The following is a 14,960-nucleotide window of genomic DNA, read 5'->3' on the forward strand; positions in this document are numbered from 1 at the left end:
GCTATGCCTAGCCCTACTACCCTGGCCTAGTCTATGACAATGTTTTATCTTTTTGGCTCATATATGCCTTTGAAAGGCCAATCCATAGTAGGGATGGCGAAAACTAAAAAAAAATCTTGACCGACCACCGAGCCTCATTAGTCAGTTAAAGTCAGTTAACCTATGAGTTTAAACAGGGATGCAAACGGCGGATGCCGCCTTTTTCACGGCTGAATCGTGCAAATCCGATTTTTTTCTAAGGGGGGGGCGTTTGACGCGATTGACTGATTTTTGCTCCTCCGAACTGCGCGCGCAGTGCGAATGTTTGCACGGAAAAACCTATGAATGTTGGCACGCATGCTGTTGAACAATACTCATGCCGAAACGAAAGACATCCTTTAAAAATGCTTGGTGCTTAGAGCATCGTTTTGTCGGCAAGAGCCAAAAAGGAGAACACTTCGCCTTCTGCAAGCTCTGTCGCATTGACATTGATGTGGGGAGCAGAGGTAAAGGTGCGACAGACAGACACGCGGACACAGACCGCCACAGAGAGAATGCCAGCAGTGCTGGACAGTCATCTTTAGCATCATTTTTTGCCCCAGTACTACCAACCCCAATCGATGACAAAACCACTGCTGCTGAGCTGACTAATTGTTCCACACCATTAAACACCACCACTCGTACTGTACTATGGATAAGGTTATAGGCCAAATGTAAATGACATGGTTGACTGTCATTTTTCATGTTTTTCTTTTTGATATTTTTTTGGATGAGCATAAATGAGCACAACAATGTTTTGTTTTTAGTTTAGTTCCTGTAGATAAGCCAAGGCCAGTATAGTAGGCTAATGGCCCTTTTCCACTACCCTTTTTCAGCTCACTTCAGCCCGACACGACTCGCATTTTGACTGTCTAATGCCGCTTTTCCACTACAAACGCGGCTGAGCCGTGCTGAGTTGAGCTGAGCGGGGCTATTGGAGTTGCATTTCGACTACAATCGCGCTGAACCGTGCTGGCTGGAAGTGGGTGGACACATTGGGTGGAGTTAGCGAAAGTGGGTGGACGTCGCGTGATGTCGTTAAGCGGCGCAAACAGTGACATCAGTGATCTTTTAAGCGTAGTCTCACGACCCGGATAGTAAACAATAAACATGGAGGACATGGAGTCGTTAGTGTTGCTGGTCTTGGTTCTGTGGCTTGTTGTCACCGACAACACCAACAGATACTGGCAAGAGCGTGTGCATGAGGCTTCATAATTCTCGTAATTCTCCTTCTTCCGGGTTTACGGTGTTTACAGATCCCAGCGTGCTCGCGGGGCATGTGTGGGCATGTGAGGACACTCCTCCTCACCAATCAGTGCACAGGGGAGTGTCTGCTCACGCCCCCAGCCTCACTCAGCTGGGTTTGGCTCGCTTCAGCCCCACTCCAAAACCGTGCGAGTTTTGGGTGCTAAGCAGGGCTGAAGCGAGCCGAGTCGTGCTGTTCTGAGGTAGTCGAAACGCGAGCCGTGTCGGGCTGAAGTGAGCTGAAAAAGGGTAGTGAAAAAGGGCCATAAGAACAGCACGACTCAGCTCGCTTCAGCCCTGCTCAGCCCCCAAAACTCGCACGGTTTTGGAGTAGGGCTGAAGCGAGCCAAACCGAGCTGAGTGAGGCTAGGGGCGTGAGGAGACACTCCCCTGTGCACTGATTGGTGAGGAGGAGTGTCCTCACACGCCCACACATGCCCCGCGAGCACGCTGGGATCTGTAAACACCGTAAACCCGGAAGAAGGAGAATGCGCCTCGCCTCATCTATACGCTCTTGCCAGTATCTGTTGGCGTTGTTGGCAACAACAAGCCACAGCACCAAGACCAGCAACACTAACGACTCCATGTCCTCCATGTTTATTGTTTACTCTCCGGGTCGTGAGACTACCGCTTAAAAGGTCACTGATGTCACTGTTTGCGCCGCCTAACGACATCACCTGACGTCCACCCACTTCCAGCCAGCACGGTTCAGCGTGGTTGTAGTCGAAATGCAACTCCAACAGCCCCACTCAGCTCGACTCAGCCCAACTCAGCCGCGTTGGTAGTGGAAAAGCGGCATAAATGACAGTAGGCCTACATGTTTCTTGACTCATTTTTCGATTTTTCATTTTTTTTTCTTTTTGATGGTCATTTTCAAGTGAATGTTGGCCTATGGCATGACAAAGACTGTTTTTTCAGTGTCTATAGATGGACAACTCTTTACAGTGATGTTTTGTTTCTTGTTGACATGGTCTTGACCATTTTCCACATTTCTATTTTTGATAGGTGTTCCAAGTTAATAAATATATATTGACTTCATACTTTTTTTTTTTAATAAGTTTTTCTTACAACTCCCCCCCCCGTAACGCGACAGTGTCCTAACTTTAGGGCCTTTGTCCTCACTTTTGGACACAAGTGTCCTAACTTACAGACTCATGTCAGTGGTCACCCTAGAGATGGATCAAGTACCCAACTTCATTACTTAAGTAAAAAATTTGACCAGTGGGATCTGTACTTTGACTTAAGTATTAAAAGTACATTTTCTGGTGTAGTGGTTAGCACAGTTGCCTCACAGCAAGAAGGTTCTGGGTTCAAGCCTTTGTGTGGAGTTTGCATGTTCTCGCCGTGTCTGCATGGGTTTCCTCCACAGTTCAAAGACATGCGGTTAGGTTAATATGGGACGACCTTGGGCTGAGGTGCCCTTGAGTGAGGCACCGAACTCCTCCCCGGGTGCTGTTAGCATGGCTGCCCACTGCTCTAGGTGTGTTCACTGCTTCAGATGGGTTAAATGCAGAGAGGAATTTCACAAGCATGTGATGAATAAAAGTTCTTGACCCAAGTTAAACAATGCTACCAAACACTAATACTGGGAATGTGACGAAAAGCTGAAGTCACTTGTTCTTACATTTCCCTTTTTTTTTTTTAATAAAGTGAAATGTAACTCATCTAAGGCAAGGCAGGGAATGCTGTTTTGGCTCAAGTTTCAGGAATCATGAAAAAAAAAAGTTTAAATGTATTTACCTCAGCTCTTTTCTACATAAACTTCCATATTCAAATCATATCTACATGATTTTGCGTCGTACTGCTGCCACTTGACTGGCCAATTTGGATAATTACAAGCTATTCCTAATAAAAGTACTAGTGAGTGTACGTGAATAAAAAATTTGAAGTTGTAATCTAAAAACTATGATCACATGGTGGGATATGAATTTAAGAAGAGAGATTTCCGACAACAAATTTTGCCAACTTCTGATTTAATAAAGAAGAAATGTTAGACAAACGTAACATGAGACTGACATTATAGCATCGGTTCTTAAACTGGGCCACAAACATCTCAGCAGTTTGTCAATTTATTAAACCTGCTTCAAACAAATTTAAAAATAGTTAAACATTATAAAAAATGAAATGACCCAACCAATTACAATTCAGTCAGTCATTCGGTTTCACTGCAGCTCTTAGACTAAAACCAACTTGAATTATGAAACAATATAATATGAATTAGAAAATCACTAATATATAAATTATATAAAATGGATATTAACGCTAAAAAAAAATGTGCCAACTGGAGTATCTTATGAATTTGGTAAGTGTCTAAAAAACAAAAGTACTGTATATAACAGATTAAGATGAGTCACAATTTTATTGACTTCAATTCATTAAAACGACAGACAACACATGGACAACTCTGGTTAAAGAATAACTATCCAGTGGTGCACAGACTAGATGCTTCAAATGAAATTATTACGACTCAAGACTCCTAATGTACTTGCCAGGCAGTAGGTGTCTAAATTCAGTACAAAGCAACACATGCAATTATATATGCAGGAGTCAATGTATACATTAAAACCGATTATAAGAATAAGGATGAAATCCAACTAAAATAAGATTTAAAATATTTTTGGTCATCATTTGCAGTCTTTGGTACTCAAACACGTTATGCTGTAGACAGTAAAAAGAAGAATAAATAATAAAAAAAAAAAAACCCTTCCACGGTTGTCGATCGCTTTTGATTGTCAGACTCGAACATACCATCACAGTAGGCTTACGGATCTGGAAACGTGTAAAATGATCTTCACAGGTGATGCTGTGTGGAGCGGTTTGCGCTTAAAGAAAACAATTTATCACAGTTAAGGGACAGACGTTTGGTTCTCCAGGATCTTCTGCTATCACAGGTTTATGCTCATGTGCTGGAGTCCGTGGATATGGCTTCAGGAGAGCGAGATGGTATCTCCTTGAAGAGCTCGTCGTCTTTCAACATGCTCTACATAACACACACAAATCCAATCCGAAGGAAACGTGTTAGAAACAATTCCTGAAATGTGGGGGAAAACGTCTGAGACACAGTCGAGTGCAAAAGTTTGCATCCCCCATGGTTTTTGAATTGGAGGAAACGAACATGTCTAATTTACAGTTTATCTACAAACAAGACAATTCCACAAAGTTGAAATGTGCACGTGTCCTGCACAAGACAAAAATATGAAACCAAACCAGAGAAATTGGTTTTAAAAAGGAAGATGCTCAGTGTGTAAAGTAGCCACTCGGACCAAAACAAACCCCACACCCAACTGTGAGCTTCTGCCCACTTGCGTATCCCCTGCTCTCGCTTATCAGAATGCAAGCAATAGGACACATGATGAACGTTGACTTCAACAAATAATTAACCCTGAAAACAGTTAAGTAAAGAGCAGCGTCTCTCCCCAGGGATTTCAAACAGCATCGCGGTCAACTGTCATTTTGAAATAGCATTTTGCTTCTTGAAACAGCATCAAAATCCACCGTATATCTTTCATAAATACATTCAGTCGGTAAACAGGAAGTCGATGTGCGACAGAACCCAGTATAGAACCCCAAGCTGCAGGACTGTGAAATAGAAATGACAAAATACGAGGAAACAATTTTAGCAGGGGGTCTGGGGAGCGCAGGGCCCCAGAAGCTGAACGGATTTTGTGCATAGTGATAGATTTGAAGCATCTCCTGAAAGCAAATATTTTCTCAACTATGCCATTTAATTTGAACTGTTATGTTGAAATAATACAATATGAACTGATTTACCTTTTAACTGATAAGGGTTCACTTGAAGAATGAAAATATATCAATAACATACCTGATGTTGTAAATTCACTTATATTCTTGTATCAATTCGTATCAATTCATTGGGTACCATAATGTCTTTTCCAGGGGGGAAATTCTAGACTGACTATTAAATAATAGTCACTAATGTTCTTGTTTTTGAACTGATTCAATACCAAAATGTCTTTCTTGTTCATGTTAGACAGATTCTAGTCAAAAACTATATACAACGATTTACAAGTCAATATTTATATTTATTTCCTTTTCTTTGTTAACAGTTTCTTCAGCTTAGAAAGCCTACTCTTTTCTTTCTGACTCTCTATATGGCTTTTCCTTGCTCTTTTGGTCTCTCTTTCATTACATATTCATGATAACAATGAACATTATGAACAATAACATAAGTTAAAACTACATAAATAATCAATGTGAACAAGATGGTCTACCTGGTAATCTATAGTTCAACAGCTTCAATTTCACCAATTCCGCATGTTTTTTTCCTTTAACATGGTCAACCAAACGTGTTCTTCCACCAGAACCGTACTTCACATCCTGATGGCACAAGATGCAGTAAGCTTTCCCTGGTTCTTTTATCTTCTGTACTGTATGTGCTCATGGAGATATTCACTACCGGCTTTAAACTCCAGCCATCGCCAATTCCATGGATTTTTGATGCCGTTTTCCTTGTCAATGTTTTTGACATCGTCGGTCTCACCGTCCTCCCTCTGAACGATGTCCCTCCGTGACGCGGGCATACCGCGAAATTCTCCTTTTCAAAACCGTTGATATCGAAAGCGTGTTTAAAGAGCACAATGGTAAAACGAAAAGAGCACAAGATTCGCACCATGGTTTGTAAGCATGGCACAAATGCTGTAAACTGGTCTGTCATTGTCGCAAAAGAAGAAAAAAAAAAAAAAAGATAGCAAAAAAATTACAATGTCGTTACAGAAAGAACAATTTGCGGTAGGCTCTTTCCTAGACTCGCCGGCTCAGTGACACTCGCTGTACGAGACTACTAGCGGTCGGTAGACAACAACCCCTACCCCCCAATTTGTTATTGCAAAATTAGATGATTTACTAAAATATTTTTGGCGGCCAAATTCGCGGAATTCCGCGGATTTTTCACAGCCCTGAAGCTGAAGCTCGGTACCAAATATCAAGCAGTTGTGATTTGTAGTTGCTGAGAAAAGTGCTACGAAAATTTTGTAAATCCACGCTATATGTTTCAGAAATGCATTCAGTCGGTAAACAGGAAGTCGATGTGTGACAGACCTGAAAATGGTACACACAGTATAGAACCCCAAGCTGAAGCTTGGTACCAAGTGGCTATGATTTGCAGTTGCTGAGAAAGGTGGACGGAGATACGGACAGAGATAAACCAGTATACACCCCCTGGAGCAGGGGTATAAAAAACTGCTCAAAGAGGTGGGAGACCATTAACACCACAAATAAAAGTGAACAAAATCTATTAACATCTTAATATACCATTTGACCATTTTTTTTTGTTACTTGTGAGAATGAAGATCTGCATCTGTAGATGTAAAATCACACTACTTGAATTTTCTAGTTCTCATGCATTTTGTCCCAAGGGTATGCAAACTTTTGCACTCATATCAGCTGTCTATCCTGTTAACGAGCGTGTAAATTAGAAATCTTACAGTGAGGTTACTGATCCCCTCCGAAAAGGCTCCGATCTGTTTCACTGTGCCTTCCGAGTCCTCCATCTACAGACATTTTAAAGGTTACAAGGAAACAGCAATTGTGCACGAACATCACCAAAAAAACCTAACGATTTAAATACGAGTCCATCAGGTACACTGCAATAATGTGAGAAGGTGCGGCACCTGCTCCAGGTTGTCCTCACTGATGTGCAAGCTGCTGTTCTGAGGCATCTGCACTTCCAGAGGGCACAGAAATTCTTCACTGTCCTCCTGCCGCTTCCGCCTCAACGTTCCAAAACTTCCGAAAGACAGACGTCTCGGCTGGAAAGGACGGACAAAAGATTACTTCAGGCCCATTTATGCTTCCATCGAAGGATGGGTCCATCTTCACTGTGACTGGTCAGTAGAGATGTGTGAACATTAACGTTAATATAATAAATGCTCATTCAAGTTTACATTGTGGCAGGGGACAAGACGGAGAAGTGTAATTTTTTTTTTCTTTGCCCAATTTTATCCCTACAAGTGCATATCCCAGGTAAATTCAGGAGCAAGATCAATGTAATTCTCCTATTTTATATTAAACTTTGGTCAAATATCTGTCACATTCTGCATTCTCTGCAATTTTTTTTTACCTTGAGCAATACCAGAAAAATTCAGTTGAAATCAAGCCATTTGAGGCGAATTGGTCCGCCTCTGAAAAAACTTGGCGTTTGGATTTCCCGAGAAAACACTGATTTTCGTGACGTCGCATGCGGGACACCCCCCTCTGAATCCTACGTCAGCGCTGGTTTGTTTATGAGAAAACGACCTGGTGGTTTTCTGCACATTTCTTCAACGTTATCGCGTAATTATTAAAATGGTTAACAGATGTATCGTAGGAGGGTGTAGCAACACCAATCTTGATGGGATTAGTACTCATCGTTTTCCAAAAGACCAGACAATATGAGAGAAATGGGAGCGCTTGGCCTACACAGGCTGTGCACTGAAACCGTGCAAAGCTCGCCCAGCCTGCTGGCGCTTCCACAGGTAACGTCACGAATCTGGCTCCAGACTCCCTTGGGATTTTTCCAAACGCATTTTTTTTTTCTGCTGTAGACAGATGGCCTTGTGCAAAATTACCCTTCTGGATGAGTGTGTAAAGGGACATGCTTACATATATTTAAAAAAAAAAAAAAATTGGTCCAGAGTATGCCCTTTAAAGGAATAGTTTGCCCAAATATGGAGACAGAGCAACAACCGATTCAGTGTTAGTAATACATGTGTGTTATTTGAATGAATGAAATAAGAACTACCAAAAAATGAAGGGGGGGGGCAGAAATAGATGCAAATATTCCTAAAAGCTAAAACTTGTTGTTTGCGTCAATTCATTTGTGAATTAAATGGTCTTAAACGTGACCCATTATACCGCTTTTTCAAGAAGCTGACACAGTTCCCTGAGGTGTTATTGAAAAATCTGCTGTGCTTTGGTCAAAATACAGTACCACAAGGATAAAGCACCACAGCATCCTTCTCACCGTGTGCAATTCAGCCCTGTTCAAAACTGCTGATCTGAGCGCCTGTTCCTTTAAATGAACATCCCTCCCCCCTCTTCCTCAAACTAACTCATAACACTTTCCTCATGAATATTCCTTCACAAAGGACAGTTCTCCAGCCATGAGTGGAGATACTCAGATGAATGGGACATAACTCTAATGCCGCTTTTCCACTACCAACGCGGCCGAGTTGGGCTGAGCCGTGCCGTGCTGAGTTGGGCTGAGTGGGGCTGTTGGAGTTGCATTTCGACTACAACAGCGCTGAACCGTGCTGGCTGGAAGTGGGTGGACACATTGGGTGGAGTTAGCGAAAGTGGGTGGACGTCACGTGATGTCGTTAGGCGGCGCAAACAGTGACATCAGTGAGCTTTTAAGCGGTAGTCTCACGACCCGAATAGTAAACAATAAACATGGAGGACATGGAGTCGTTAGTGTTGCTGGTCTTGGTGCTGTGGCTTGTTGTCACCGACAACGCCAACAGATACTGGCAAGAGCGTATAGATGAGGCGAGGCGCATAAGGCTTCTGAAATTCTCGTAATTCTCCTTCTTCTGGGTTTACAGTGTTTACAGATCCCAGCGTGCTCACGGGGCGTGTGTGGGCATGTGAGGACACTCCTCCTTACCAATCAGTGCACAGGGGAGTGTCTGCTCATGCCCCCAGCCTCACTCGGCTTGGCTCGCTTCAGCCCTACTCCAAAACCGTGCGAGTTTTGGGTGCTGAGTAGGGCTGAAGTGAGCCGAGTCGTGCTGCTCTGAGGTAGTCGAAACGCGAGCCGTGTTGGGCTGAAGTGAGCTGAAAAAGGGTAGTGGAAAAGGGCCATAATGAGCTCCCCTTGTGACACAAAAGCTGTGTTCACATATATACCGGTACGATAGTGGTATAACTGTATCGATACAAAGTATACCGGTACAGTTTAGTGCATCTGTCCACACTAGCAAGAAATGTTTGCGGTTTTCTTTCACGGTAGTTGAAATGCGCGTGCGCGAAATGTTTCCGTGGTTACCGAGTAACTTCCTTCCGGGAATATGGCGGATGAAACAACGAGTGTGTGCTTTTTGTTGTCAATGTACAGTCTGTATTTCTGGTGGTCATTTATTCAGTCGAATCGTATAAAACGCGCGAGGCAGCTGAGAAAGAAACAAAGAAAACAAATCTCCGTTCTTCACTATTTTATTCAGCGAAGACATCAATTGAGGTGTGTGACTTTGCGCATGCTATTTGTATCGATACAGAACCGCTTCATCTGTCCACACTACAGCGAAGCGCTACAGTACCGATACAAAACCCATACATTTGTGGGTTTCGTACCGATACAGTTATACCGCTACAGTACCGGTATAGTTGCTAGTGTGGACAGGTGTTGCGGTACGAAAGTAGTATCGTATCGGTACAAAATCCCTAGTGTGGACAGGGTAAAAGAGGAGCCGAATCCGAACGGCTTGTTGAAGCACGTTTTCTGAAGTAAGCAGCCCAAAACAAACCAACAGTGTCTTATTTCAGAGTTTGTGGGTAGGTTGGCACTCCAGATATTCAAATCTGTGCGCACAAGCACTGAAAAAGTGAGCTTTTAATAATATCACTTTAGAAGAAGAAGAAACCTGTCACATGCACGCTTCAAGCACGGTGAAATTCATCCTCTGCATTTAACCCATCTGAAGCAGTGAGCACACGCCCAGAGCAGTGGGCAGCCACACTAGAGCGCCTGGGGAGCAGTCAGGGGTTAAGTACCTTGCTCAAGGGCACTTCAGCCCAAGGCCGCCCCATGTTAACCGAACTGTATGTCTTTGGATTGTGGGGGAAACCGGGGCACCCGGAGGAAACCCACGCAGACACGGAGAGAACATGCAAACTCCGCACAGAAAGGCTCTCGCCGGCCGCTGGGTTTGAACCTTCTTGCTGTGAGGCGACTGTGCTAACCACTACACCACCGTGCCGCCCTAGTAATTATTAAAAGACTAGTTTACTAACCAAAGAATCAAACAAACACTTCTTGAGATCCTTGAAGAAACCGTTTGGATAATTGCGAATATTTGATACGTAACCAGCATGAAGCTTTTTCTACCTTCACTTTCGCTGTGGCGGTGAGCAGTACATAGTCCGGATGCTCCAGACACTCCTGTTTGAGTCTCTCTGCTTCTGCTCCAATCAGGAGGTAGAAGTGGGTGGCCAGGTGACGTCTCAGGAGCGTCTTATTAGGCGGGATGTTCAGGAGGAGGGCCATTGTCTCAACATTGAACCGAGGCTCCAGAACCTGATGCGAAGAAAAACAAACCATGAAGTTGGAGCTACGCTCGTTTCACCGACACCGCTCATTTTGGCTTCATCCTCTTCCCTCCATACCATCAGTCCTCCGTGTACGCCACTTCCTCTGAGGTTGGGTGCGTACTCTGCCAGGTCTACCGAGCGCAGCCACTCCATCACTCTGTGATTGGTCCACTGGCACACCTCTGCCGGTGTGATGTTATTCTAAGTACAGAACTTCAGAGTTGAAACACACATACTGGCATGTTTTGCGACAAACGGTACGGTGTATTTGGAGAAATGAAAAGAACCTCATCAGACGGTCTGCGTCGGAGGCAGTTGGGCTCGTAGCTGTTGATGCGCAGCACCTGGATGGCCCTCTTGATACTGAGATGGTGAAGCACGCTGCCCACCTTCAGACCCAGCAAGTCATCCTAACACCAAATTTGATCAGTGTAAATAAAAAAAGTTGGTAATTTATGAGGAACAGACACCAACATTTACGCATACAGTATAAAGTCAAAGTCAAGTGTTAATGAATCATTACGAGATGAAACAATTGATATTGTATATTAAGAGTATACAGTGCCAGAAATTATTCACCCCCTTGGTGTTTTTTTTTTGGGTCAGTTTTGTTGCAGTACAACTTGGAATTAAAATTTTATGTAATAGACCTAATAAAATCATCATCATCTTTTGGCTGCTCCCGATTAGGGGTCTCCACAGCGGATCTTTCGTCTCCATTGCTCCGTCTTCAGCATCCTTCTCTACCACACCTGCCACTTTCATGTCCTCTCTCACCACATCCATGTATCTCCTCTTTGGCCTTCCTCATTTTCGTTTGCCTGGCAGCTCCATCCTCAACATTCTCCTTCCAACATGCTCTGCATCTCTTCTCAGGATGTGCCCAGACCATCTCAGTCTCATCTCTCTTAGCTTAATTCCCAAGCTCTCCACATGTGCTGTCCCTCTGATGTGTTCGTTCCTTATCCTGTCCAACCTCCCATCGCAAACCTTAACATCCTCAACTCCGCCACCTCCAACTTTGCCTCCTGTCTCTTCGTTAAGGGTACGGTCTCCGATCCATACATCACAGCTGGTCTCACTACTGTCTTATACAGCTTACCTTTCACTTTTGCTGGGACTTTCCTATCACAAATGACTCCTGAAATCCTTCTCCAACTGCTCCACCCTGCCTGCACTCTCTTTCTCACCTCACTATCGCAGCCCCCATTTTCCTGCACCGTTGACCCCAGGTACTTGAATTCACCAACTTTCTTTACGTCTACTCCTTGCATCTTCACTACACTCTCATCCCCATTCTTATTGATGCACATATATTCTGTTTTGCTACGGCTCACCTTCATTCCTCTTTGTTCCAATGCATACCTCCATCTCTCCAAACCCAGCTCAACCTTCTTTCTACTTTCACCACATATCACAATATCATCCGCAAACATCATGTTCCAATGGTGACTCTTGCCTCACTTCGTCCGTCAAGCTATCCATCACTATGGCAAACAAAAAAGGACTCAAAGCAGATCCTTGATGGCGTCCCACCTTCACCTTGAACCATTCAGTTGTTCCAACTGCACACCTCACTGCTGTTTCACCGTTCTCATACATGTCTTGCACCACTCTAATATACTTCTCATTCACTCCACTCTTTCTCATACAATACCATAACTCATCTCTCGGCACTCTATCGTATGCCTTCTCCAGGACTACAAAACACACAACGTAGCTTTCTCTGGCCTTCCCTGTATTTCTCCATTAACATTTTTAAAGCAAAAATTGCATCCGACGTGCTCTTCCTTGGTATAAACCCGTACTGCTGTTCACAGATTGCTACCTCTCTTCTCAATCTCGCCTCCAATACCCTTTCCCATAGCTTCATGGTGTGGCTCATCAATTTTATCCCTCTGTAATTACTGCAGCTCTGTACATCTCCCTTATTCTTGTATATTGGGACTAGTGCACTCTTCCTCCATTCATTTGGCATTTTCTCATTCTCTCGGATCTTATTAAACAAACAAACAAACAAACAATCTCATTAGGAACTCCACAACCATCTCACCCAAACATCTCCAAGCCTCAATCAGGATACCATCTGGTCCGACTGCTTTTCCAGTCTCCACTCTTTTCACGGCTGCCCTCACCTCATCCTTACTAACCAACTCTGCTTCCTGATTTGCTGTCTCCAATGAATCTGACCTTTTCTCTCTTGGATTCTCCTCATTTAATAAATCCTCAAATTACTCTTTCCACCTTCTTAATACACTCCGTCATCACATTTCCATCTTTCATCACTCTTGCCTGCTGTACATCCCTCGCTTCCCTGTTTCTCTGCCTAGCTAGTCTGTACAGGTCTCTCTCTCCTCCTTTGGTATCCAGTCTTTCGTACAACTCCTGGTATGCATCTGTTTTCACCTTCGCTACCGCTCTTTTTGCCTTCCGTCTTGTCTCTGTATAACCGCCCGCTTTCCTCGTCTCTCTGATCGTCTCAATTCTTCTTTGCTAGCCTCTTCTCTTTTATAATTTCCTGCACTTCTTTGTTCCACCACCATGTCTCCTTGTCTTCCTTCCTCCTTCCCGAGGACCACCCTAGCACCTTCCTTGCTGCCTCTCTTACTAGTATAGCAGTAGTATTCCAATCTTCTGGCAGACTTCCATGCTTGTCTCATGGAATTATTTAAAAAAAAAAAAAAGGGTGCTATGAGACCCCCAAGAAAAACCTGGTCCAACTAATTAGCTTCAGAAGTGTGCAAAGTGCAACATGATCCATCATATGAAGTCAGTAAATACCCCAGTTCTGAAAGACCCCTGAAATCTGCAACACCATCAGATCAAACTCAGTGAAAACCAAGGAGCTCTCCAAACAGGTCAGAGATAAAGTTGTGGAGAAGTATAGATCAGGGTTGGGTTATTAAAAAAAAAAAAAAATCCCAAACTTTGAATATCCCACAGAGCACCATTAAATCCATTATAGCAAAATGGAAAGAATACTGCACTGCTACAAGCCTGACAGGAAAAGGCCGCCTACCAAAACAGGCAAGGAGAGCATTAATCAGAGATTCAACAAGGACAACACTGAAGGAACTGCAAAGATCCACAGCGGAGATGGGAGCACACATTCCGTTGTCCGGTAATTACCGGACATTGGCCGGGGGGGGGGGGGGGGGGGGGGGGGGGGAGTCCGAGAAAATGAAATCTCACCGGTCAAATTGTCCGATTGAAATTGACTAATAATCCCGTCTCTCTAACACAATTTGAATTTCAGAATAATACCACCATTTAGGTCTAATGTAGTAACACAATATTAAAATAAAATAATTTAACCTAATAAAAACACATCGGAAGGAACATGTGATTGGCCGACCAGCGTTTGTTTGCAGCAAAGATTCTACAGCGTAATCTGCGTAAAAATATGGCTATGGAGGATTGCAATTCCAGAGTGGGCCAAGCTCGCCAAAATAGCCTGTGTGATCCCCGTCTCAAGTGTTCCTGCAGAGAGGGGGGTTTTCGCTGCAGAATTGGATCAAGACCAGGGTTTTTTCTAGAAAAATTTAGTATGAGGGCGCTCACCATGGCGAGGGAGCAGGGGGGGGATGGTGCCGGTTGTCCCCCCCGCCGTGCAAAGCCTTTGAAAAATGCTCCAATGGGACATTCTGAGGCTATCTGAGAGGGAAATTGTAACAAATTGTCTGTCAACATTGAAAAAGAAAGAAGTAATCTTCTGCCCCGGACAGCCTTTGGCTTTCTTCCGCTTCGTGCCACGGGATGACATCTTTAAATGCCCAAGTGTCGTCAAAAACAACTCGCGAACTACTTCTGTCAAAAGCTCCCGCGCCGGTGGGTGAAAGGTCATTCAGTCTCGAGAAATCTCGCTCTACAAGTCAGCTGACCTTGTATGTAACCCATGTCAAATCTCGCGAGAGCAGCCGCAACAAGTAAACAACTAAACAGCATGGCGCCTCAGTCTGGAAAACGCCAATTCGGATTGTTTTTGCACCGTCTGGCGGTGTATCTACTATGATTGGAATATTTTTGGAGCAATTATAACTTATTTGATGATCAGACACATTGTCACATAGTGTTGCTGGGATGTTTTCACGGAGTCGGTAAGGGGGCGCACGCCGAGAGTAAGAGGGCGCAGCGCCCCTGTTCCCCCGTTTAGACGAAAGCCTGAAGACGAAGCAGCGAAGTCGCCTCTCAGAGAACAAGGTTACGCGACTTATGCGCATCACCAGTTGTGGAGAGACACTGCAAAGTTTCGATTTCATGTCGGCAGCTGCCAACTTCAACACTGCCAAACAGCGTAAAAAGTAGGAGTTCAATTATACGAGGCAGTGTTATGAATAATTTGATAGTTAGCCTACTATTTGACAATTTAACCTGCACCATTCAGGTGCATGTCAAGACACAGTGTTATTATTAGGCTGTTATTTAGTCTTATTTGTTTGATGTGGGGAAGG

General features: G+C 43.9%; 1 protein-coding gene across 3 annotated transcripts in view; it reads right to left on the reverse strand.

The window, feature by feature from the left end:
• Window positions 1–3,232: 3,232 nt before the first annotated feature.
• Window positions 3,233–14,960, reverse strand: part of ppfibp1a (PPFIA binding protein 1a) — a 95,732-nt gene continuing 84,004 nt past the window's right edge. For all 3 annotated transcript variants that reach the window (XM_060903313.1, XM_060903312.1, XM_060903311.1), the window contains 6 exons: window positions 10,797–10,919; window positions 10,585–10,710; window positions 10,307–10,495; window positions 6,894–7,031; window positions 6,708–6,773; window positions 3,233–4,243 (listed from right to left, as the gene is read on the reverse strand). In XM_060903313.1, coding sequence (XP_060759296.1) covers window positions 4,163–4,243; window positions 6,708–6,773; window positions 6,894–7,031; window positions 10,307–10,495; window positions 10,585–10,710; window positions 10,797–10,919 — 723 coding nt within the window. In that variant the 3' untranslated portion in view covers window positions 3,233–4,162. The remainder of the gene's footprint in view (window positions 4,244–6,707; window positions 6,774–6,893; window positions 7,032–10,306; window positions 10,496–10,584; window positions 10,711–10,796; window positions 10,920–14,960) is intronic.

This window comes from Neoarius graeffei, chromosome 21 (genome assembly GCF_027579695.1).
Source record: "Neoarius graeffei isolate fNeoGra1 chromosome 21, fNeoGra1.pri, whole genome shotgun sequence".
NCBI classification, from domain to species: domain Eukaryota; kingdom Metazoa; phylum Chordata; class Actinopteri; order Siluriformes; family Ariidae; genus Neoarius; species Neoarius graeffei.